At 42.7% G+C, this 27,347-nt stretch overlaps 1 protein-coding gene across 12 annotated transcripts in view; it reads right to left on the bottom strand.

Moving 5' to 3' along the window:
- Window positions 1-27,347, bottom strand: part of SLC10A7 (solute carrier family 10 member 7) — a 307,346-nt gene that overhangs the window by 47,890 nt on the left and 232,109 nt on the right. For 3 of the 12 annotated variants that reach the window (XM_027956247.3, XM_060400605.1, XM_027956249.3), the window contains 3 exons: window positions 11,684-11,767; window positions 2,453-2,618; window positions 1,397-1,448 (listed from right to left, as the gene is read on the bottom strand). In XM_027956247.3, coding sequence (XP_027812048.1) covers window positions 1,397-1,448; window positions 2,453-2,618; window positions 11,684-11,767 — 302 coding nt within the window. Of the gene's footprint in view, window positions 1-1,396; window positions 1,449-2,416; window positions 2,619-11,683; window positions 11,768-27,347 lie in introns of those variants that run through there. The other 9 variants (XM_042234294.2, XM_060400604.1, XM_042234295.2 and 6 more) reach the window with 6 other exon arrangements.

Below are 27,347 nucleotides of genomic sequence, written 5' to 3'. Positions count from 1 at the left end.
CAGAGAATGGACACGTGGGCACAGGGTGGGAGGGGGAAGTTAGGACGAACTGGCAGAGTTTAGCACTGGCATATATACGCCACCATATGTAAAATTTACCCTGGTGGCTCAGCTGGTAAAGAATCCGCCTGCAACGCGGGAGACCTGGGTTCGATTCCTGGGTTGGGAAGATCCCCTGGAGAAGGGAATGGCTACCCACTCCAGTTATTCTTGCCTGGAAAATTCCACAGACAGAGGAGTCTGGCAGGCTATAGTCCATGGGGTCGCAGAGTTGGACACGACTTTCAGTTTCACTTTCACACGTAAAATAGCTAGCTACTGGGAAGCTGCTATATAGCACAGGGCACTCAGCCCCGCGCTCTGTGATGACCTAGCAGGGTGGGATGGGGTGAGGGGACAGTCCAACAGGCAGGGGATATATATATATATATATATATATATATATATATATATATGTATATATGTATATATATACACTTAGAGTTGATTCACTTAGTTGTATTGTAAAGCAGTTATACTCCAAAAAAGAGAAAGGAATACATGCTCCAGTAAATCAACTCCCTGGGTTCAAATCCCAGCTTTACCATGTAAGAGTTGTGTGATTTTTAGATAAGCAGGTTTACCCTCATCTGCAAAGCGGAAAGAATGATTTCACTTAGTTATATGGTTGTTGTCAGACTGAAATATGTTAATACATTCAAAGAGCTTGGAAAAACTGGTACATATAAAGAACTCAATATATACTAGTGCCATTCTCATTAAAAAAAGAGAGAGAGAGACAAAGTATTAGGGCAAAAGACTAATTCCATTTTGAAGGTGTTGAGTCTGAGGTCTTGTTAAGACAGTCAGGTGAAGATATCCAGAAGCGAAGTGGGAAGCAGAGCAGGAGCTCCGGGAAAACACTGCAGTGGAAGGTCCAGCGTCCATCAGCAGGAAGCTGAGAGCTGCAGCCAGTGAGACAGAGAAGGCTGCCTAAGCACACAGTGGGAGTGAAGAGACGAGGGCCCAGCCCAGGTCGCTTGGTAACGCCGACAACGTGATGGCGGCGAGAGCAAGATGGAACAGCCAGGAGACAGAAGACTAGGGAAGGGTGTAGGGGCCTAGAAGTCAAGTACAGAGCATGATTCTCAGGAAGTGGCGCTCGTGGTAAAGAATCCACCTGCCAGTGCAGGAGACGCAAGAGACGCAAGAGAATCGGGTTTGATCCCTGGGTGGGGAAGATTGACTGGAGGAGGAAATGGCAACCCACTCTAGGATTGTTGCCTGGGAAATTCCATGAACAGAGGACTCTGGCAGGCTATAGTGCATAGGGTCGCAAAGAGTCATACATGACTGAGTGCATGCGCGCGTGCGCGCGCACACACACACACACACACACACACATCTAATCACTTACCTTGTGGAAAAGATGAAGGTTAAAAGCATAAAACTCAGTTGAATAGAACATACTGAAAAAAAAAAGATTAAATCTAAATTAGCACTGTAAAAACAATATCTGCAGCCTACTTATTGGTATGCTTAGTTTTATCTGAAAGTTATGGGAACTCAAGTACGAAAACAAATGAATAAGCCAAACACACACACATTGCTAAACTGGCAGAATCATTTACACTAGCAGGACTTGATCTGTTCTTATGAAAGATACTCCCAGAGATAAGCTATGATATGTGCTACTCAGGGTAGGTCTAAGACCTTCTTTGATTTAAAATTTGGTTATTTAATTTGTTCAGTTTAGCAAAAGCTGGTTTATCTGATGAAAATTAGCAAATAGCAAATCACAAATGTGGTAGCATGTAACATATATTTTAGAATAACTCATGTTGATTTTAGTAACAAAAGACTCTTTGATATTACAATTACCAAAAGTTGTCTTTGGTATTACAGGGTATGGAGCAAAAGCTTAGTTTTTGAGCCTAGCAGTTTTTTGCATGGTATAGTCTGCTGATTCTAAATATGAAATGATATTACTTTGGGTTTATTTTATTAATAATTGAAAAAAATGACTTAAATAGTCACATTTTAACCAGTGCAGCCAATTACTATACTCAGAAAACAACAGTACCATATATTATACATCCCACTTTTAACTCACAATAAAGGGTAAAATAAACTTCAAGTTAAAATTTTTAAAATAGGCAAGAAAGGGGTCACTTTAACATTTGAATTTGATAGCTGTTACAGCTTCTTTCATCAACTGTTATAAATCAGACAAAAATAAACAAAGGAGATTAAGTCATACGTGGATGCTGATGTCTTTTTAAAGAACAGATAGCCACAGTCACTACATATAATATGAAACGAAATATTCTTTTCTAATCAAATGAACCTTGGCAATGAATTTAGGGATCACAAATAGTTATGCTTTGCTAGTGGGGAGGCTGAGGAGGGAGCCAGGACAGCCCGCCCTCCGACTTACTTATGAACAGTACGAGAAGGCCACCGTCCGACTTACTTATGAACAGTACCAGAAGGAGACTGAATTTATCCAGGTCGATACTTGGGTTCGAGAATGTGTCACAGAAGGTTGTGTAGATGATCATGAGGAGCACGCTGCTGCTGACGGCACCAAAAGGAGGCTGCTTTCTTTCGAGCCAGTCCTTGATGTATCTTCGGACAATCTGAAACACACAGACCAACAGGTTGCCTCTTTTCAGGGGGAGTCGGGCTGGGCATCGCAAAGTGATTCTGACAGCGAAAGACAGAACGGAAAGAGAATAACTTGGATGAGGGCCACGGTGGATTTCAGAGCTTCCCCGCCACCCCATTCTTCTCCTGGGGAATTTAACATTTGTACTGCAGCTTCCACTAGCGTCCATAATGAGAGTGTATTTTCAACTGCATTCAAATCCATCCTAAATCATGCCAAATGCTCTCTGCTGGCTGTCAGGGAGACATGCCCATTAAGCCTCCCCAAAGTTTATCTCCTCTGCTGATCCTAATGGATGTGTGTAATTATCACAGTCCCCTTTGCCTCAACAGACAACTCCAAGTGCAACTTTGGGAATCTTAAAAATCTGACATCTTCAAGAATTTCAAGACGGTAGATAATCGAAAGTGATCCATGGAACATATTAATATTTAAAATGCTAGCAATGCACCAGAAGTTTTTAATTAAATTATAACTCATGCTTGAAAAGCAAAAGTGCATGTGTTGTGGGAGTTTAAATAATTCAGATGCTGAATATCTAGAGTTTTTGTGAATCCAAAGACAAATGCCATTTGCATGCTTTCAGAATTCTAGAATTAACACTTAAAAATGAATAAACCTGTCCTAACTTTCCTACAAAAAGGTGAGTGAAACATGAAGTTATATGGCAAATCCCCTCATATTTTAAAATCAAATCAGATATTTCAACTCAGGACAGCCTGAACACTGGTGATAACTTTAAGTTTGGATAGAAAAGTGAACCACTCTATTTAAAACCTTTGGCTTCTGAAGGAAGCTGAACAAACCCGATAATGAGGACAAGAGTTGAGACACATTAAGTTCTGAGTCACTCATTATCCTGCATAATTGAACATGGGATTTCACAACAGGCTGAATTACCACGATCCATTAGCAATAATGAGGTCAGGGAACTTCTCCTGACAAGGCTGATGGGGTTCTGTCAGCTTCTACTCCGGCTCTAAAAAGGCTTAATTCGCAACGAGGCATGCCTTCACAGATCCTCAAGAACAAATAAACGACTCTCCAGAGAACCTGCGGATGGCCGGCTACTGGATCAGTTTCCTCCCACCTCAAGGACTCAGTAGGTGAAAGAAGTGTTGAAAAAGGTGTTCTGGCAGAAAGCTGACCGGTTGGTAAGAGAAGCAGGGTCAGCACCTTGAAGGCTGGGTGGGGCGGGAGGAGAAAGAGGGCTTTATATCGAAATGTCTGTGTTTGGGAAAGTCGCTCAGTTGTGTCCAACTCTCTGTGACCCCGTGGACTATATAGTCCATGGAATTCTCCAGGCCAGAATACTGCAGTGGGTAGCCTTTCCCTTCTCCAGGGGATCTTCCCAACCCAGGGATCGAACTCAGCTCTCCCGCATTGCAGGTGGATTCTTTACCATCTGAGCCACAATAGTGTTAAATGTTTTTAAAAAGTACAACTTGGAATTAAAGTTATAGCTGTATTTATTTAAAAATTGTGTTTTGTTTCTGTAAAAGCAATTGCAAACCATAGTAACTTATCTAGTGATCATTTCTTTCTTTACAATGAAAATGTAGTGAGGTATAAAGAAATAGTTAGTTCTATTACACAGCATTACAGACTGATGTATCAGAACACACATTTTGGTACCAGAGGGACTCAGAAAAGCTATGACCAATTTCAACAGCACATTAAAAAGCAGAGACATTACTTTGCCAACAAAGGTCCATCTAGTCAAAGCTATGGTTTTTCCAGTAGTTATGTATGCATGTGAGAGTTGGACTATAAAGCTGAGCACCGAAGAAGTGATGCTTTTGAACTGTGGTGTTGGAGAAGACTCTTGAGAGTCCCTTGGACTGCAAGGAGATCAAACCAGTCCATCCTAAAGGAAATCAGTCCTGAATATTCACTTGAAGGATTGATGCTGAAGCTGAAATTCCAATACTGTGGTCACCTGATGCAAAGAACTGACTCATTGGAAAAGACCCTGATGCTGGGAAAGATTGAGAGCAGCAGGAGAAGGGGACAACAGAGGATGAGATGGTTGGATGGCATCACCGACTCAATGGACATGAGTTTGAGCAAGCTCTGGTAGTTAGTGATGGACAGGGAAGCCTGGCGTGCTGCAGTCCACAGGGTCGCAAAGAGTCAGACACGACTGAACGACTGAACTGACCTGAACTGAGGGACTCAGACGGCCCCATGTTCAGATATATCACCATGGGGCACGTGTGCTCAGTTGTGTCTGGCTCTTCGAGACCCCATGGACTATCATCCATCAGCCTCCCCTGTCCATGGGGTTTCCCGGGCAAGAATACTGGAGTGGATTGCCATTTCCTTCTCCAGGCGCCATGGGGGTAGCTGCTTAATAGAAGGTCACAGATGTTTCACTTAAAAGGTCATTCTATAACTTACTGTTCCTAGTAGCAATAATGCTGATAATTGCTCTAATCAATGCAACTCAACATCTTTAGGAAATAAAACATGGAAATGACATGGGGTTATTGAAATTGATAGTCTCCAATTTTGTTTTAATATATAATGGTTAAAAACACAGAAGTCCTTTCTCTGCAATAGATTATAGAATGCGGGATCCCAATTCCAAAAGTAAAAGCCCCACCACCTCTGACAAAATAAACAAATAAATGTGAACGAGGTGTAACTCACCAGTTTAAAAACCAAGACAAACCTGTAATCGTCAATCAACTTTATAAGTTTTAATCTGACTTAGTCAACCTAATTAGTACCTCTTTCTTCATTACAAAGTACTCAGAGTCTCATAGTATATTAGGATTCTTCTAATATGGCAAGAAACAGGGATGCCAAATTCTGCATCCTCCTAGCTAACATGCCTTTCGCCTCAACTCTTCATGTTGGATACTGAATCTCAAAATAGAAAACAACTAGAAGGTTGGAAACTTTACAGACTTATAAGTGGAACGATAACCCTAGTGGAAAATAGATTGTTCTTTACTGTTTTTAGTCTTATAGTGATATTTGTCTGTGTTTCTATACCTTGCCAGCCTCCACAGGGCGTTTTCATCTCCTTCTAAAATTAAAATCACAAAACACCTTCTTTTGCACTGTGTAGCTAGAAAAATGTTAAAATGTTTCACAAACTACTGGGTGAAGTCGTGTGGATATGCCTCAAATATGGGCTTAGGATATAAACTCCAGGAAACCCAACTTCTCTTACACTTTTGACACAAACATTCTCCACTCGTCAAGAATTCATGTCATTTAAAAATTCTCCAAACCTCTCTGCCTTACCCCAGTGTTTAATAACCTCATAGGAAACAAGACTTGCTCAGAGATAGATGAATGCGACCTCATATAAACCACTCAGAATTCTCTTTTTTGGGGGGAAAAAAAGTCAAAATGAAGTGGAAAAATGCATTCTGGTGAGGCGGCTTGTTGTAACTTTCTTCGGAATCTATACTAATTCATTTTCCCTCATAGCTCACAGAGATGCATTCTCTCAAAATTAAATGACAAACCCTCACTACTTGCTTGCTTTTCACTATGGAGATAGAAGGGGAAAAAAAAAAACTTCCATCAGAAGCCTTTTGCTTTTATTGTTTCGCCTTCTGCATTTTGATTTTCTTTACTTTAAATTAAGCACCAGGAAAGGTTAAAACGAAACTTAAACTTTTGAATCCTTGTGTTTCTAATAAGCTGAACTGCATGCCAATTACTGCATGATCTCCAAGGTGAGACCCTGGAAAAATAACAGTCTTGGGTGAAGAAGGTTGATATGCAGAGGTAAGTGAGAAGTATAATAGCCATCATTTTGTTTTCTTCATTTTTTTTCCAGGCCATTTTCTTGTGTTTTTCTTTCTATTCTGTCTTTACATTTACAAATTGATTTTTGAGTGGGGATGGATGATAGTTGATTTTTCAGGTTAAGTTTGATTTTAAAGCTCATTTTTTTTCAGGTAGTTTTAGATTGTTTCTTCAATATTTTAGAAGATTTTTTGTGTCTTTTATTAAAAATTTTTTTAAGAGTTCATACAATTTAAAAAATTAATTTATTTTAATTGGAAGCTAATTACTTTACAGTACTGTAGTGGTTTAGGTTGCTTTCCATTTACAGTTACTACAAAATATTGGCTATATTTCCCGTGTTGTACAGTACATCCTTGAGCTTGTCTTACACCCGATAGTTTGTGCCTCCCGCTCCTCAGTCTCTGTACTGCTCCGCCCCTTCCCCACTGTCACCACTGACTTGTTCTCTATATCGTGAGTCTGCCTTTTTTTTTAATCCTCTATTCCACTGAATATATATTTTTTCAGAAAGTGATTTGTTTCTTCATTAATGTTCTTTTGAAATGTACAGTTAGGGATGTGACATCAAATCCAATTGTGTAACATTTATTAACCACTGAGTAGATTCAAACTAATATTTCACTTTCTTTAAATAAAAGTGGGAACAATAATAATAAATGGATTATTTATTTTAAATAGAAGCACCCATCTATTTAAAAGAAGCACCCATCATCGACTTCACTCTCTGAAATTCTTTCCCTCTACTAACATTTACTTCCATTCTCGGGAACAAGGTTAAGCAGATTCTATCCTGCTTGGGTTACAGCTGAAAACAAAGGCACCTGAGAGCCCAAACAGCTTGCATCGAATGCTAAAAAGTAGTCACATGGATTATTAGGACTCTCACCTCTATCTCCTGAGTGAACAATAGCACAGGGGTTCAAGGTATAGACTTTGGAGCGTCTTACCTTGTGCTCTTGGGCAAACTCCTTAACTTCCCTGGGCCGTACCTCTAAAATGAATAGGCTAGTAATTGTAGCGAGGACTAAGTGATTAAATAAATATAAAATGCTTTAGAACCAGGGACTGTACATGGTAAATAAGAACTATTCTTATTCCCAAGTCCCAGTCTGCTGATGTTTCTATCACAGCACTCTTCACCTATATATCCCATTGTATGATACATTAATAGAAGCCATTCCTCTCCCAGAGTGATTCAAGTGAAGCGATGAAAACCTAATATCATTTTATAAGTGCAAAATTTTACTAGCATTAATAACATTAACTGCAGCTTCAGCTGGAGATTATTTAATATGAAAAGTCAATCTCAAACTGAGAAACAAAGCATGAACAAGGGGCTAGAAAATGCATAAACGACCAATAATATGCTTTTTTACTATTAACTTATTGAAGTGGGGTTTAGTGTGCTGTTTAAAAAAATATTTTTCAAAGGTAGTGGAAATTCTATTTCATTAACATTGATTCACAAATCTCTCAAATCTAATGCATAAAATAAGCATTTGTCACAGGCACTTAGATATATTGAAGGCTTTATCAGAAAAGAAGAAACATTACAATAACACACACTTAATTTCATTCTAGAATTGATGGAAGCAAGCAATCTCCCAACCATCTATGGAAAGACTAATCTTATCTCATACACTCACGGCATCTCCGAGCTGGAAGATATTAAACTCTAAGCTCTACAAACGAGGTAAGTGAGTCCTAGAAATCGTGTGTATAGTCAGGCAGTGGCAAGGACCAAACTAGACCACAGGCGTCAGCGTGTCAGACTGTGCCTCAGTGTGTCACATGTCAGACCGCCTGTGACTGATGTGCCCGTCATTCAGTAATGATTTCAGTCCAAAAGAAGCATTGTCTGGAGCAAACACGTACACTCAAAAAGCAAAGTCCACTCTAAGAAACGTAAATAAGAAATGGAATGATAAAAGTTTTATCATCATTAAAAGATTAAGGAAAATATTTTCAACTCACCCTTCCTGGTCTTTTTCTTCTCTCTCTAGTTCCCAACATTTATTTAACAGGTAATAATAAAATCTCATTTAAAATGCATATAAAAATCTACAGAAATGTTTACTTTAATATATGGCAACTCTGATTATAATTGAGAAATGAGGCTGCGTTGCCAGGAACCTAGTTCCTCTGAAGTAGGACACTGAGCACTTCTGATGAGGCCCTCAAAGACCATATCTCAAAGGTTAGGTTGGTCAGTGAGCAAATGAACAGAGAGACTAAAAAGCAGACAAGGTCCCTGGTCTCATGGAGCTCACGTTTGAGGAAATAAATAAAAAGCAAAAGCGACAAGTAAACAAGAAGTAGATAATGCTCCATACCAAACAGAGGTTCAAACTGCATAAGACACTAGGGACTGAATGGGTCAGCCTGCGGAGGAAGGGCCTTTCTTAGGAGGTGACAGGTAGGAAGGTGTCCCAAACAGAGGGGACAGGCAGGACAGAGGCTGACAGGTTTCAGAAATGGAAGCAAAGTCAGTGAGACCCAAGGGTAATGGCAAGGGGGAGAGTGTCAGGGGAGGTAAAAGGGATTTGAAAGCAGAGGACAGGGTAAAAGGATCTCATAAGGAAGCAGAGCCGGATGTCTGGGAAGCGCTGAATGACATTTTAAATGTGGGGTCATGAATTTAAAACAAGATGGGCACTAATGATATATTCCTCTCTAGCGAAGCTGGTTGTTGTTGTTCAGTCGCTCAGTCATGTCCGACTCTGTGACCCCACGGACGGCAGCACGCCAGGCTTCCCTGTCCTTCACTATCTCCTGGAGCTGGCTCAAACTCATGTCCATTGAGTCGGTGATGCCTGGGAAACCCCATGGACAGAAGAGTCCTGAGAGTTGGACAGGACTGAGTGAAGCCGGAGATCTTGGGAAAATGGCTGGCAGGGCTACAGAGAGGATAAATTCAAAGTTTCCTTCAGCCAAGATTTTCATACAGTGTACATCCGACTCCTGGAAGGAAGTGAAAGTGAAAGTCGCTCAGTTGTGTCCAACTCTTTGCAAGCCCACGGACTATACAGTCCATGGAATTCTCCAGGCCAGAATACTGGAGTGGGTAGCCTTTCCCTTCTCCAGGGGATCTTCCCAACCCAGGGATCGAACCCAGCTCTCCCGCATTGCAGGTGGATTCTTCACCAGCTGAGTATGCTACTAAATACACTTATGCTAGAGCCTCTGCTTCTGGGAAGCTCACGGGGCTACCTTATTGTTGCTCCTAATCCATATGATGAGTCAAGTATGATGGGAGAACTGGAATTTAATCTAGGGCTGGGGTGTCAGAGCGCTCCAGAGGGCACCTCGGTCCTGAGTCTTAGGGGTGAGCAGGAGTTTTCTGCCAGAAAGGAAGGAAACAGGAAGGTAAAGGCATGGAGCAGAGAAGGGGCACACCGCAGGGCAGAAGGGAAGGCTGCGAAGCAGATGGTGAAGGCGGATGTGAAGGACACTGACAAGCGGGCTGGGGTCAGACTGGGAGGGCTTCATGGGCCACAGGACGAGCAGGTGGCAGGGAGCCACAGGCGAGGTTTCTGCGGAGAGGAATAACAGAACCTGGCTTGTTTTGTTTTTAGGACTACCCTGGAGACAGTGAAGATACTGGCTGGAGATTGGAAGGGATTTCCAGCACAGAGAGCAATCTGACTGATGGAACCAGCTCAGCTGAGGTCCTCTTTGGGAACTGCTGCTAAGACAGCAGACTCAGGCAAGGGTAGACCTCTCCCGGGCGAGAGGGTGGGTGGGAGTGGGAGGCAGCATGTGATGACTGCTCTTTGCAAGAGGAGAAAAACCGAGCACTCAGGTCTCAGGGGGAGAAGGCAATGGCACCCCACTCCAGTACTCTTGCCTGGAAAATCCCATGGATGGAGGAGCCTGGTGGGCTGCAGTCCATGGGGTTGCTAGGAGTCGGACACGACTGAGCGACTTCACTTTCACTTTTCACTTTCCTGCATTGGAGAAGGAAATGGCAACCCACTCCAGTGTTCTTGCCTGGAGAATCCCAGGGATGGGGGAGCCTGCTGGGCTGCCGTCTATGGGGTCGCACAGAGTCGGACACGACTGAAGCAACTTAGCAGCAGCAGCATGTCTCAGGGAGGACAACTCTGAGGGGTGGGTCTGGCCTGAGATCCCACTGGGACAGCACCACAGACAACCCCTCCCTCATCCCACTTGTCTCAGGCTCCCTGCTGTTGATCCCAAGGGTCCCCCCAATTCAACTTGCTGCACAGAAACCTCGGTCTCAGATTTGATTTCCTGGAGATCCTAAGACAGCAGGTCAAGACTACATGTCTATACACACACCGTTTTTAAATAGCCAATGCCTCAAAGAATTACTTCCTGTTTCGTATCTACAGGGAATTTGAAAATGATGATGACACTGTAGAACACTTACCTGTATCAGGCTGTATGAGGGAAAAAAACTTTAGATGCATCATATTTCATGTGACCTTCACAATAACCCTTTCTACAATTTGATAAATTATGAAACTGAAGCTAAGGAGATTAAATGACTTGCCCAAGGTCACACAGCAAATAGAAGGCAGGACTAAGAACCAGAGTCTAGTTGCTCTTAATCCAAGGTCTGGGCTCTTCACCATCCTAACGTACTATTTTGCTAAGACTCACTAGCATTAGCAGTGCATTAAATTCTGTATGCTGTTACTGTGGCTACCTAGGATTAAAACAACAACCTTGTTTTTAAATTTGTATGCTCATAATTGAATTATATACTTATTATCAACCTGTTATAAGAAGTTAGGAATTTCTTCTATGAGTCTAATTCAGTAAGAATAATAAAGGAAACTAAATTTTCTAAGATCGAATTTAAAGAGCTAATAGAATTAAATGTTTGTTTTATCAATTACAGCATCACAAGCATGATCACTGCTATCAGAGAAGGCTAAGACGGTGGTCAAATGCAGGTGCCTGTTCCTCAAATGGTCCTAAATGCTTTGGAAATCAAGGTAATAATTTGCTAGATGTTTTCAAGCTAGCAACATAACTACAATAAGGAATGATAAATTAAAAAATCAAGACTGTATGCAGGTGTCCCTATATATAGCTATCTGCAAAGCAGACTGATGTTCATTAAAAAAATCAAAAGATAGGACTATCATGATTGAGGAAACTTGTGTTTCACAGTCTTAGATTTTTATTTAACCATCTCTTCCCCTGACTAGCTTTTCTCTCAACTGTTCTGACACTACATAAGAGTTCACAATTTGATCTAAAAAGAAAAAGAGCCGAGAGAACTGGAGACCTTACCTGTCCAATAATGAGGGGAACCACAACAGTCATAAAAAGCTGAGAAAAAATAGATGTAAAAGGCACAGAAGAGGATGAGCCAAGCTGCAAAACAAGAATATAAGAGGAGCTAGAATTACTTTCAGTTAGTTATCAAGAATGCTGTTCATTAGTGTAATAAATGAATTATCTACATGCACCCAAAACTTGGTAGCTATAGACAAAAAGCAAGTGAAGTTACTTTTATTTTCGAAATTTAGCACAAGATAAACTGAGTAGCTTAATATATAATTTTGTATTGTGAGACTAAGATTGAAGAAAAATAACTACTGTTTCACAATTAACTTTAATGGTTTATTACATGTCTGACTCTTTGCGACCCCATGGACTGGAACCTGCCAGTCTCCTTTTTCATGGGATTCCCCAGGCAAGAATACCGGAGTGGGTTGCCATGCCCTCCTCCGGGGCATCTTTCCCACCCAAGGATCGAACTCTATGTCTCCTGCTTTGGCAGGTGGGTTTTTTTTTTTTTACCACCAGCGCCACCTGGGAAGCCCTGTTATTAAATACGTTACTGCCTGTTAAGTCATTCTGTGCCTACACTGTCTATAGTCACATGGCATGATATTTCATCTGTAATCAAAGTTTATGTGATTTCTATTTTACCCATCTGCAGATACCTAAGCCAAATAAGTATGTCTCATTATTTTATTATCAAGATAATATTTTTACTTATGTAAATGAAATAGTTTATAATTCCCCCAATCCTCCAAAACAAAGGCAATGAACCTCATACCCTTAAAAATTTATTCTTACACAAAACCTTGGAAATGGGAAATCCTGAAACAACTTATTTTTCAACTTAAAATTTCAATGTACCGCTCCAAATTGGTATGCCTGAACATTGATCATAATTCTTGTTTTGACTCCAGCCTCATTTTCTGGTTCTTGCTTTGCTAATGATTGCAGTCTCAGCTTCATAAACATGTTACTGCCGGACCATAAGGCAGCGTTTCTCTGTGAACACAGTCACACACTCGCATTAACCTCTACTGCCAAGAATTGCTGCCTTCCTATTAACTTTCTTTTTTTAAAAAAAGTCTTTATTGAACCTGTTCCAATACTGCTTCTGCTTTACGTCTTGGTTTTATGGCAACAAGGCACGTGGGAGCTTAGCTCCCCGATCAGGGATTGAACCCACACCCTGCATTAGAAGTGCAGAGTCTTAACCACTGGACTGACAGGGAAATCCACCTGCTAACTTTCTCATATTTTTTCAAAACCTCCTTTCTGGACAAAGAGTAGCTGTTTCATAGACGTTCATCTCTTTCATGAGTCCCTTCTGCAACATCTCCCCGGGCCTTGGAACTTTCATTCACCTTCCTCTGCAGACCAAACCTCAATTTCTGTCTTTACCTAAGTTTAGTTAAACTTGGAAATATCTTTTGGAAAACAATTTTTGTGAAAGATGTGGAGGCAGTGATGACAGAGGAAAGAGAATGTTAAATAACAAATATTTAGCTAAGTGAAGTCAATAGCTCAGAACGAAGTTCCCTGGGACCAGTGTTTTCACTGATTTCTGCATGCACCAGCCCACCAAGATCTTTTCTAAACCCTAGGTGGTGCATTTTATGACTCTGCCCCCCTATCCTTGGCCCCAATCTATATGCACTCTGCTACTGCTCAGTCGCTTCAGTCGTGTCCAACTCTGTGTGACCCCATAGACGGCAGCCCACCAGGTTCCCCCATCCCTGAGATTCTCCAGGCAAGAACACTGGGGTGGGTTACCATTTCCTTCTCCAATGCATGAAAGTGAAAAGTGAAAGTGAAGTCACTCAGTCGTTTCAGACTCTTAGTGACCCCATGGACTGCAGCCTACCAGGCTGCTCCTTCCATGGGATTTGCCAGGCAAGAGTACTGGAGTGGGGCGCCATTGCCTTCTCTGATATGCACTCTAGAGACCAAGAATATGTGTCTTGTCCCCTGGTGGCCTGCATTCACTTAAGACTGCCTCCAACACTCATCACTGGCTGTCAGCTTAACTTACAAAAAGTGTAGCCTCCAGCCTTTTCCTCCAGGACCAATATAAACTGAAAAAAAAAGCAACCAGAGAAAGTGAAACTGGCGAAGATCACATAGGATGTGTGGTGTGTGAAATGTTATTGAACTCACGCCTCCTGCAGCTCCTGCCTTGCAGGTGCATTCCTTACCACTACTAGGGCCACTTCGAAGCCCCAAATGTTACACAGCTGTTAGATGTTTCTTTTTAGGCAAAGCTAAAGTATTAAAAGCTAATGACTCCGCCCTATTTTAAAGCAACTATGTCCTTGAAGTCCAAGGTATGTAACAAATATATATTCTCTCCACAAATATTAACCCTAAAGATGCTCCAAGGGCAAGGATTAAAATACGGAAAAATATATTTTACAAAGAAATTGAGGCACTGGATAAATAGAAAAATAAATTTTAAAGAACAAAGTTTTCAAGTTCAAAGACATTCAGCTCAATCAATGCTTTATCCAGAGGGTTCACAATCTTTGAAGATAGGCAGTGGGGTAGAGCGTGATAACCTGCAGGTAAAAAGTCTCCATTCTTGCCTGGAATCTCATGGGTGATCTCTCTGTTCCTCTTTCTAGCTCAACTTTATTAAGTTATGTAATGTATTTTTAAAATGTTTTCATGAATAATCATATGAAATTATATCCCCTCTGTCAGCCCAGTGCTTATCCCAGGAACTGGCACAGTGAATATGTTTGCAGAAGCAAAAACCCATGCAGAATGAACAGATGAAGTAGTCTGTAAACATGGGGTACTAAAAAGGGACAAAACCTTATTCAAAATCACATCCCCCACACACATAAAACTAAAGTACATCTAAAAAGTCATTATCCTGCAGCATTACAGAATCAGTTGGTATTTTTTTTTTCACTTCTTATCATTAGTCATACAACGAATCCTAATGTGCATCTAGTAACTAAGGGCATCTATTCATGACAAGAACCAAGGGCGAGAGGATCAGCTCACGCAGGCGCGCGCATAAACAGCAATGATCATGGCGGTCTGTGTTCCTTGATTCTCCTCCACCCTGTCCTCAGCTCCTCAATGCTGCTGTGGAGAGAAGACCTAAAATTGATAGGATCCCTGCAAGCGACTTGTGGTCCCGGTCACTCTTTTGAAAGACTGAAAAACTGAGGTCCAGAGAGAAATCACTTGCAGTGAACACTTCTAATCCCTGCATTACGATGTGAAATTGGCAGTGCTTCTCAAACACATGCAAGCGACTCCAGCCAGATCTGCTCTGTGACAGCCGCCAGACCCACACTGGGAGGGCTTGTTAGTTTAACCGGAAAGCATTACTGCAGAGCAGCAAAAGAGCAAATGAAGAGAAAAGTTAAAAGCTGATTTCATGCACTGAGTCCATTTGGGGGGCGGTTCTTTTTAATCCCAATTCAATCTAAAAGGGAAGTAGAGGAAAACCCTTTTCACCTTTGGTGTTGAAGAATATTGTGTGTGTTATTCTCTAGATCCATCACATGATAGACCACCTGCACGTTCAGTGTTTGGAAGCCTCTTGTTTCCGGAAGACAGTGGGAAAGGCTTTGGGGTGAGGGGGAGGGTGGGAGGTTGTCCACGATCCCCAAGGTCCCTTTGTCCTCAAAAACACCCTTGATCTCTGATCCACTTGGTTAGGAACATAGGTTAGAGCAGCCCTCCTCTGGGGCCTTGTCAGATCAGAGGCTAGAGCAAGCTAGCCAGGGATGTAATTAACTGGGTATATGAAACCAGACGAAGTACGGTGGGGATGCTAGGGAGGAAATCCTGCAGGGTAGCTCCCTTTAGAAGTGGCTCTGAAAGGAAGGAAACCTCAGTCCTGGGGTCTACCTTGGCATAAGTCCTTTCTTTTGAATCAGCCTCCAGACCTGTCGCTGCGGTCAGTGTGAAGGTGCAGCGGTCCCCTTGGGGAAGCTCTGGGGCCACGTAGTACGCCCTGGCAGCCGGAAGAAAGAGTGGGCACCTGCATTTGAGAGCAAGACCAGGAAACTACAAGACCCAGTCATTTTACATGCAGAGTCGATTTTAACTGAAGCAGAAGGAAATACGTTGCCTGGGCTAGCTGGTTCTTCACATTTTAATGAGGAAACCTCATGTGGTTTCTATTTCAGAGACCAATGTGTTTATAAGAAGCATCAATAATTTGCATGTTTGGATAAGGGCTCGAGATAAGCTTGTGTCAAGCAACTGTTCTGGGCTTTGCTGAGCCACCTTGCAGGCTTAAAGTTCCCACGTCTCACATTGCCAACTTGTGCTTTAAGATACCGCGTGTGAAATAAACAACCCAGGCATTGGCTAATTTGCTTCAGGACTATAGTTTTTTAAAACAGGGAACTCACAATTAGGTTTATTTGTTTTAACATCATGTTGCAAAGAAATGTTTCCGTGAAAATGAAATACGTGGGAATTTAAGACCTTCCTGTTCAATCCTTCACATAGTCACTGGTGCCTCCTATGAACCAGAGGCATGTTCTAGGTCCAGGGGCTCCAACAGTAAACCAAAGACCAAACCCGTCCTCTCCCCAGGAGCTGCTTTCTCAAAGCTGAGGTCTGTATGTGGATCCATGCACACTCCTTTCTATAGGATGTCTTCCCCTCACTTACAACTGGAAAAGTTCTAGTCTTTTTTCTAAAAATTATTTCAAGCATCACTTCTTTGGAAATTATTTGCAAACCCTCCTCCCCAAATGCAGATGTGGCTCCTCATTCTTTGGGGGCTGCTCTGTGTTGCCAATGTATTGCTCAGAATCCTTGGCTGGTCTTGTTTACACATCTGCCTCTCCCAGTAGACCATGCGCTCCTGAAGGTCAGAGACGTGGTCTTTTTTCATGTCTATATCTAGGTGCCCAGCAGTGTGACTACTTCTTACATCGAGGGTGGTGGTTTTCAAATGTAAACACACCAGAAACATCTGGAGGGCCTGTGAAAATACTGATTCCTTAGTCTCACCTACCAGTTCAGAGTTTCCAATTCAGAAGACCCGGGGGAAGGATGAAAGGAGGATGGTGAGAATGTTTCTAACCAGCCCCTCCAGAGCTGCTGCGGAGCTGGGGTTCGCATGTGAGAACCACGACAAGTTACTACAGCACGTGGTGCGTGCTATGCGCTCAGTCATGTCAGACTCTGAGAGACCCCATGGTTGTAGCTCGCCAGCCTCTTCTGTCCGTGGATTCTCCAGGCAAGAATACTGGAGTGGGTACTGCACATAGTGGGTGCATGTGTGATAAGCTGCTTCAGTTGTGTCTCTTTGCGACGCTATAGACCATAGCCTGCCAGAGCTCCTCTGTCTGTGGCATTCTCCCATCAAGATCACTGGAGTGGGTTGCCATGCCCTCCTCCATGGGATATCCTGACCCAGGGATGGAACTTGCATCTCCTGCATTGGCAGGCAGATTTTTTTTTTTTTTTTTTTAACCACTGAGCCACCTGGGAAGCCACATTGTCTGTACATGGCTCTGAAGCTTAAAGTGTTGGATGACTTAATACAGTGACCCCTTGAGGTGGGTCTCATTAGTACCCCATTTTCACAAGAGGAAACAGTGGGGCAGGACAGTCCAACAGCTCGGTTACTGTATCTCCAAAGTGGCAGAGCAATGATCTCAACCGAGAAGGCTGGCTCCACAGCGTCACACTTAATCCTTAGGTTCTACAGCACAATACTTTGGCCACCTCATGCAAAGAACTGTCTCATTTGAAAAGACCCTGATGTTGGGAAAGACTGAGGGCAGGAGGAGAAGGGGACGACAGAGGATGAGATGGTTGGATGGCTTCACCGACTCAATGGACATGAGTTTGAGCAAGCTCCGGGAATTGGTGATGGACAGGGAGGCCTGGCGTGCTGCAGTCCATGGGGTTGCAAAGAGTCGGACTTGACTGAGCGACTGAACTGAACTGAATGACCGAAGAACAGAGCATTGAGGTGGGAGGGGACAAGAATGGAGGCCAAAGTTGGGCTCTGCTTGTCCATGTGAGAGAAAGAAGAGTGTGAGTGTGAGTGTGTGTTGGGGGCCTGCATGGAGAGGGATATAGGCAGAAGCAAGAGGGAGGGAAAAAAGATAAAAAGGGGGGATGGCAGGAAACTTGATAAGCAGTGGATGCCGGCACAGCCTTTCTCAACTGGGTTTCTGGATTTGAACCAGAGGACTCAGAAAATTATTTGAGGGACTTTTTATTAAGTCTCTCAAGGATGGTACATGATTAGTACTGAGGTATATGTATCAGAAAGAAGTTAATCCAGGGACTTCCCTGGTAGTCTAGCGGCTAAGACTCAGCTCCCAGTGCAGGGGGCCCAGGTTCAATCCCTGCTCAGGGAACTAGATCCCACACGCCACAGCTAGCAGCCCATGTGCCACAATGAAGATCAAATATCCCGTGTGCTGCACCGAAGACCCAGTGCGGCCAAATAAATAATTTTTTTTTTTTTTTAAAGAGAAGGAAGAAGCTAATCCGGTACATACAAGGGCTGCTTTAGGGCATTAGCATTTAATTTTCCATCCTGGCAGAGGAAGGCTGAGTCGAATGAAGCAAGATTGGCTGCTGTCAATCCATTCAACTTAGAAACTGTTTCATTTGCAAGGAATCTGGATGGACCAGTCAGTGAAATTTTATGGGGCCCGACTAACCAGACTCCAAAAGACAAATAAGTTCTTGATGAAGAGACGCCGGCTGTCTGCAAAATCATAGTTATCAACCTACAGTTAGAAAACAGATGGTGCGTTTAAATCACTCCTGTAAGTGAGCTGACCTGTAAATTGTCATTAACGCACCAGGCCCTCACTTGCTCTGCTGTGTAATCAGCCTTTTATCTCCTACCAGAGAAATCCATTAGCCACAGGCACCGCGACTATTTGTGTCTCCTCTCAGCTATTAAAACATTATTGTATTAAATAATTCACCCCTGATGACTGGTCTTTGCTCTCACAAGTGCCACATTCAGAGAAAAAGAAGAATAGATATTTACAGTTCAGACTGTAGGGGAAGGAATGCTCAATCTCTTCCGTGAGGAAATCAGGAAGAAGGATTCCCTTCCTGCCCAGTTCTGGTCCCTCCCCGGCCCCCCGCCACCCAAGCCCAGCCCCAAGGGATGGAAAGAGGAGGAGGCCTGCTTACCAGTGGGTCCCCATCTTTTGTTACTTTTTTTGGATATGGACCATTTTTAAAGTTTTCATTGAATTTTTTACAATACTGCTTCTGATCTATGTTTTGGTTTTTTGCTCAGCTCCCCGACCAAGGATAGAACCCACACCCACTTCATTGGAAGCACTGATTCTTAACCACTGGACCAGCAGGGAAGTCCCCAGATCTAACTCTCTTGTACCCACACACAGACACGCTCATAAACACTGTCCCCTTCCCGTCACAAAGACAAGGCATGCACACAGGAGACGAGAGAGGGTCCCTGGCTTCCAACCCCTGAGCTTTCTGGATTCCCGTCTTTCCCTAAAACTACAGTCCAGCCGTCTTTCATTCCTGCTGCCACTAACACAGGGATACATGCAAACTGCACTGATAACTTACTCAAAATCAATGACTGAAATGTATAACAGCTGACAGGCTCAATGGAAAAGACTATCATTTTTATCAAAGTTAAGAATATGGTTATTAAAAAGCTGTACTGATTCAGCTGCATTTATCAAAGTGAAGACGGGTTATGGGCATGGAAGGCATATAGTTTGTGGAGGAAATGATCCTTCTTATATCTAGATGCACGATCTTTTTCCTTTCCTGAGCAACAAAGAAAAAAAATAGGCTTTAAATGATTTTTTTTAAAAGATTAAAAAATAGGGAATATTTATTTGGGTTATATGCTAATTTAAAACATAAGATCAAAAGATTATCTTCCAACAATTGATAGCAACTACATACAACTGTAGGTTCTGGTTATTGAAACCACACAGAAATTGTGCCCCCCCAGTAAACTGTAAATCAGCTTTCCATTGTCCACAGAGGAACGCTGTGGGGAGATGGGCTTCCAGGACTGTGTAGATTACAACAAGCTGTGGAAAATTCTGCAAGAGTTGGGAATACCAGACCACCTGACTTGCCTCCTGAGAAATCTGCATGCAGGTCAAGAAGCAACAGTTAGAACTGGACATGGAACAACAGACTGGTTCCAAATCAGGAAAGGAGTATGTCAAGTCTGTATATTGTCACTCTGCTTATTTAACTTATATGCAGAGTACATCATGTAAAATGCCAGGCTGGATGAAGCACAAGCTGGAATCAAGATTTCCAGGAGAAATATCAATAACCTCAGATACATAGATGATACCACCCTTATGGTAGAAAGTGAAGAGGAACTGGAAAACCTCTTGATGAAAGTGCAAGAGGAGAGTGAAAAACCTGGCTTAACACTCAACATTCAAAAAACTAATATCATGGCATCCAGTCCCATCACTTCATGGCAAATAGATGGGGAAACAATGGAAACAGTGACAGACTTTCTTTCCTTGGATTCCAGAATCACTGCAGATGGTGACAGCCAGCCATGAAATTAAAAGACGCTTGCTCCTTGGAAGAAAAACTATGACCAACATAGACAGCATATTAAAAAGCAGAGACATTACTTTGCTGACAAAGGTCTGTCTAATCAAAGCTATGGTTTTTCCAGTGGTCATGTATAGATGTGAAAGTTGGACTATAAAGAAAGCTGACCACTGAAGAATTGATGCTTTTGAACTGTGGTGTTGGAGAAGACTCTTGAGAGTCCCTTGGACAGCAAGGAAATCCAACCAGTCCATCCTAAAGGAAATCAGTCCTGGGTGTTCACTGGAAGGACTGATGTTGTAGCTGAAACTCCATTACTTTGGCCACCTGATGCGAAGAGCTGACTCATTGGAAAAGACCCTGATGCTGGGAAAGATTGAGGGCAGGAGGAGAAGGGGATGACAGAGGATGAGATGGTTGCATGGCATCACTGACTCAATGGATGTGCATTTGAGCAAGATCCAAGAGTTGGTGATGGACAGGGAAGCCTGGCGTGGTGCAGTCCATGGGGGTCAAAAAGAGTTGGACACAACTGAGCGAATGAACTGAACTGGTTGTTCAAACCACACAGAAACTGTAGTGAAATGGGCCCCCCAGTGGACTGTGAATCGACTTTCCATTGCTTATAGAGGAAAGCTGTGGGGAGATGCGCTTCCAGGACACAGTGGGCTTCTTGAGCCCAAGTTGCTTCTTGAGCAAGGGTCCACAAACTCCAGGATATAATGTCTGATAATCTGAGGTGAAGCTGATATAATAATAATAGAAATAAAATGCACAGTAACCATAATGTGCTTGAATAATCCCCAAACCATCCCCCTTGTCCCTGGTCCATGGAAAAATTGTCTTCCACGAAACTTGTCCCTAGTGCCAAAAAGGTTGGGGGCCGCCATTCAAGAGCATTGGAAAATGACTTCTGAGGTGCTCTCCCTTCCCCGTTATCTCAACGAGGTCTGGGGGAGCCCTGGGGTGAGCATCTTTTGCTTCATAAGATTCTCCCTGTGTGAAAACATCTCTTTGTGGTTTACGCCCACAGTCAGAAGGTAAGGGGCTCTCAAGCTCAGTGGGAGGGGATCCATCTTACTTGCTTTAAGAACAAATTAGGATAAGTATGGAGCTACTGGGTTTATCAGAGGGTAATTTTTCTTCAAGTGCTTTATGCTTTTTTTTTTTTTTTTTATCATTTTCTCCAGGCTTCCCTGGTGGTTCAGACTGGTGGTAAAGAATCTGCCTGCAAGGCAGGAAACCCAGGTTTGATTCCTGTGTCACGAAGATCCTCTGGAGAAGGGGATCCTCCAGTACTCTGGCCTGGAGAATTCCATGGACAGCGGAGCCTGGCAGGCTATAGTCCATAGTGTTGCAAGGTCGGACACAACTGAGCGGCTAACACCCAAACACACACACGTATTTTCTACATCACACATAAGTGACCCCTCGGACTTGCCCCCATCGTTGGGCATATACCACAAAAAATAACAGTACTGTACATGACACTAATGACTGGATTTGTTGTTTTTGTTTACACTGATGGCATCAAAAGTTGGGGGATTTTCTATCACAGGTGCCAATTACTAGAGAAACTAATGATGACCATGGGCTCAAAAGCTGCCACTGATGTCTCTTGCCCACGCTAACGGTGCTCCTCTGTGAACTCCTATGAAATGCAGTCTGAATCACAGAACGCTAGTTTATTTTTCCTGTCAATTTCTCCATAATCTTTATTCTTATTTACTCACATAAGGTTTAAGCTTTTTTCGAGACAATAATTATACCTTACTCTGTTTATCCTTCCTATGTTACTTAGAATATACATGTCCAGGAAGTAGTAACTGAGTGCTGATAATATGTCTTAAAACCACCTGTCTGAGACTTTCTTGGTGGTCCAGTGGTTTAGATTTTGCCTTCCAATGCAGGGGCTGTGGGTTTAATCCCTCTTCATGGAGATAAGATCCCACGTGACTTGAGGCCAAAAAATCAAGACATAAAACAGAAGGAACAGTATAACAAATTCAATAAAGACTTTAAAAATGGCCCACATCAAAAAAATCTTTAAAAAAATTAAATAAGTAAAACCACCCGTCTCCGAGGAGGCATGTTTTGTAAGCGCAACCTGGAAGGAATGCTGTCTGAAAGCACCTTGTGTTCTTAACCAGTCGTGCGATCTCAAGAAGCACAAAACCTCTTCTGAGTGAGGATAACACCTGCTTCTAAAGGTACTCATGCTACTCATATGTAATTATGTAGAAATACTATGTGCTGTTCTGTGCTTAGTTGCTCAGTCTGACTCTTTGTGACTCCATGGACTGTAGCTAGCCAGGCTCCTTTGTCCAAGGGGATTCTCCAGGCAAGAATACTGGAGTCGGTTGCCATGCTCTCCTCCAGGGGATCTTCCCGACCTAGGAATCGAACCGGGGTCTCCTGCATTGCACGTGGATTCTTCACCAGCTGAGCTATCCAGGGAGCCCCACAAAGTACCATGTAGCAACTCACACACAACACAACAACTACTCAATAAAGATTTTTCTACCTCTCTCTCCACCACCTCCCCCTCATCTTTGGAAAAATAAGGTTTCCTATACAGTGTTGTGAGAATTTAGGCCTATTGGGTTTAAAAACTGCTGGGACAGAAAGGGACGGAAGAGACAGTCAGACTAATGGGACACACAGTCAGCCTAGAAACAGGGCGTGGTGTGCCCCGTGGGGTCACGCACATATGTTGGTATGTGTGCACATGTGTGTATATGTGTCCAGTTATCACAAGGGCATTGAAATATCCGCTTGATGAGGGGCCAGATTTCTAAGAATCAAGTCATAAGTCAAGTCATAGAAAATCAACTGATACAATAACAGAGCTGGTGGCGCTCCCACTTACTCAAGGGGAGCTTACATGCTAATGAATGGATAAATATGTGGGTAAATGTTTATTAAATATCCTCAGGTATTGACCTGGTGGCTCAGATGGTAAAGAATATGCCTGCAAAGCAGGAGACCCAGGTTCAACCCCTGGATCAGGAAAATCCTCTGGAGGAGGGAATGGCAACCCAACCCAGTACTGTTGCCTTGGAGAATTCCACAGACAGAGGCGCCTAGAGGGCTACAGTCCATAGGGTCACAACGTGTCAGACACAGCTGAGCAACTAACACACACACACACACATACACACAAGGTATTGATGTGACCACCCCCACACGGGAATACAGTCTGGTCTCTAACTCTGAGGATGTGCCTTTCAGCAGAGTTTCCACTTCACACGTTTCTAGAGCTCTTGATGGTCAGATCACCCTTGCAGCTAGGGTGGGAACGAGGTCTTGACCTGCAATTCTAATGGCACAAATTCAGAGTGCTACTGACCTTTCCCTGGCAAGCACGAACTTATTTAAATAAACTGGTGGTCTACAAAATCATGGGGCTTGAGATATGGCAACACCATCCCATATCTGGTCTCCTTATATCGCAATTGCGTCAAATTAGACTGATCTCTTCTATAGTATGAACACAGTTATTTCTGACCTTCTATGTTTTAACTTTACAGGCAGGAAGACAGAAGTTTGGACACTGCTTCCTTTCATTCCTCAGTCACCGAGATGAGGCTGGGAAGAAGGTGTGAGGGAGCTGCTAAGGAGACTCAGGGGAACAGGAGTCCACAGAGGGAGGAGCTTCATGCTGCCTGCTGGCTGGTCCTGACCCCACAGCCTAAGCCTCTGACTCAGCACCAGGGCCTCGTCATCTTCATCACCCACAACACTGTGTTTCAAGCATTCAAATCTCTCTTCTCTGTTCTTCTCTGTTATTTGCTGTTGAAGAGAACTGTAATCATGGCTGGTAAACACAGTGTTAGTGAAAAACCACATCAAAAGGAAGGAAGACTTTGCAAGTTTCAAGTGATGTTAGGCATACTTGAGAATCAGAACCATGCACATGAAAAGACCCTGAAGTAGGACATCCCTTGAGAAATAGTAGAAGTTTCCATCTACCTCTCTCTCTCCTCCAATCAGAAGTTTTCTTTTAAAAAGGGAACCCTCCTACACTGTTGGTAGGAATGTCAATTGATGCAGCCACTATGGAGAACAATATGATGGAGTTTCCTCAAAAAACTAAAAATAGAGCTACCATATGGCCTGGGTATATAGCCAGACAAAATATTAATTCAAAAAGATACAAGCACCCATATGTTCATAGCAGCACTATTTACAATAGTCATCACACAGAAACAATCTATATGTTCACTGACAAATGAATGGATAAAGATGTGGTGTGTGTGTGTGTGTGTGTATATATATATATATATATATATACACACACAATGGAATATTACTCAGCCATAAAAAGAATGAAATAATGCCATCTGCAACAAAATGGATAGAACTACAGATTATCATAAGTGAAGTAAGTCAAAAAGAGAAATGCAAGTGCCATCTGATATCATTTCTAAATATGGCACAAATGAGCTTACCTACAAAACAGAAACAGATTCACAGACACAGAGAACAAACGTGTGGTTGCCAAGGAGGTGGAGAGGTGGGGGAGAGATGGACTGGGAGTTTGGGATTAGCAGATGGAAGCTACTATATACAGGATGGATAAACAACAAGGTCCTACTGTATAGCGCAGGGAGCTACATTCACTGTCCTGTGAGAAATCATCATGGAAAAAATGAAAACTAATGTATATATAACTGAATCACTTGGCTGCACAGTAGATATTAACACAACATTGTAAATCAACTATACTTTAATAAAACAAACTTAAAAAATTAAACCTGTTGCTCAGTAACAAATTCATTGTAAAAAGAACACTTCTATTGAATAACACGTTTTCTTTCTTAGTAATCTCCCTTGAAATATTATACTTGCGATATAATTTTTACTTTGGATTTTAATTATCTGTGAAGCCATTCTATTTTCTTTATTAAATCATGAATTCTTGGAGGGAAGGATCAATGTCAGGCTGGTGTGTGCAATATTCACCATGCACAGTAGGCATTCAAACACTGAATAAGAGAGTGGATGTTTTGTTGAACATTATTTAAAAAATTGTACATTATTTTTCACAGCAAATACAAAGTAAAGTTTCATGAAGCAGGCTGAGATCCTAACCTTTGAACCACTTGTTTATCATCTGAATCACACCAATCACTCCTCCCTGGTGTGCTGCAGTCCATGGGGTTGCAAAGAGTTCGACACAACTGAGCAACTGAACTGAATTGAACTGAACTGAATCACTACTCATCTATCTTTCTATTTCCCTCCTTTCAACCAATATTGAATATTCGGCATCAGAGATAAGTTAATGAATAAAATAGTCATGGCTGCTGGCTCAGGAGAACAAAATCTAGCGGCTGCCGACCACGTGAAATACTGTTTCACAAGGACCATTCACACAGAACTGCAAGCAATGAACTTCGGGAAGTGTAGTTTTAAGCTAGTTTGTGTGCTGGGTTTCTCAGGTGTCTGACTCTTCGTGACCCCATGGACTGTAGCCCACCTGGCTCCTCTGTCCGCGGAACTTTCCAGGCAAGAGTACTGAAGCAAGAGTACTGAAGTTTCCTTCTCTAGGGCATCTTCCCCACCCAGGGGTTGACCCTGTGTCTCCTGCATCGGCAGGTGGATTCTTCATCACTGAGCCACCTGGGAAACCGACAAAGCTTTTATTTATCCTTACAGATTTGAAATCCATGGTTTGATACACATCCACTGACAAAATAAAGACAACAATTTCTGCCTCTGCCAACATCAGAGGTGTGTCATCAAGAAAACTGAGGTGATATATGGAAAAAAAAAAACTTTGCATCTTAGGAGTGAACAGTGCTATTTCGGGAAGTTTCACTGTGCTAACTGCCAGCCATGGTAAATACTGGATTCATTTACACACAAGTTTATAAGATTATAGGCTACAGATAGTTAAAGAATCTTAAAATTTAAAGTTTTAAGACACAGCCCATCACTAAGGTCTGGACTAAGTGGACCACTGGGGCATTTCATCAGATACATGCTTTTGCAGAAACCAATTAAAAGACGCTAACTCCTTGGAAGGAAAGTTATGACCAGCCTAGATAGCATATTGAAAAGCAGAGACATTACTTTGCCAACAAAGGTCCGTCTAGTCAAGGCTATGGTTTTCCAGTGGTCATGTATGGATGTGAGAGTTAGACTGTGAAGAAAGCTGAGTGCCGAAGAATTGATGCTTTTGAACTGTGGTGTTGGAGAAGACTCTTGAGAGTCCCTTGGACTGCAAGGAGATCCATTCTGAAGGAGATCAGCCCTGGGATTTCTTTGGAAGGAATGATGCTAAAGCTGAAACTCCAGTACTTTGGCCACCTCATGCAAAGAGTTGACTCACTGGAAAAGACTCTGATGCTGGGAGGGATTGGGGGCAGGAGGAGAAGGGGACGACAGAGGATTAGATGGCTGGGTTGCATCACCGACTCGATGGACATGAGTTTGAGTGAACTCCGAGAGTTGGTGATGGACAGGGAGGCATGGTGTGCTGCAGTTCATGGGGTCGCAAAGAGTCGGACACGACTGAGCGACTGAACTGAACTGAACATCCTTCTTGGCATTATTTTCTATTTTCTTTTATAAAGTGTCAAATTTAAATAACTAGCATTGGACTTTCCTGGTGGTTCCGTGGTTAAGAATCTGCCTGCCGATGCAGGGAACACGGGTTTGATCCCTGGTCTGGGAAGATCCCACATGCTGAGGAGCAGCTAAGCCCATGTGCCATAGCTCCTGAAGCCTGAGCACCCTCCTGCCTGTGCCCAGCAACAAGAGAAGCTGCTGCAGTGTGAGAATCCTGAGCACCACAGCCAGAGAGTAGCACCCACTGGCTGCAACCAGAGAAAGCCCGCATGAGCAGCAAGAGACCCAGCACAGCCAAAATAATAACAATAGTAAAATAACTAGCATCTGATGATTCTTTACAGTTTACAACATGCTTTCCCATAAACAGACTCATTTCATCTTATTAAAATTCTTACTTTACAGAGGTGAAAACTGAGGCTGACAAGAGTTATGGAAAATTCACTGTTCACAACAGATGCTGACTGTGAATTGAACCAAAATAAGATGCCTTCTCCCCATACTACGCTGCCTCCCCACAACAGACAGCGAGGGAAGTGAAATTAGTCCCTTAAAAATGGCTTTACAGTAC

This window comes from Ovis aries, chromosome 17, assembly GCF_016772045.2.
Source record: "Ovis aries strain OAR_USU_Benz2616 breed Rambouillet chromosome 17, ARS-UI_Ramb_v3.0, whole genome shotgun sequence".
Lineage (NCBI taxonomy): Eukaryota > Metazoa > Chordata > Mammalia > Artiodactyla > Bovidae > Ovis > Ovis aries.
Note: the sequence above shows the minus strand (reverse complement) of the source record. Positions and strands in the feature narration are given on the sequence as shown.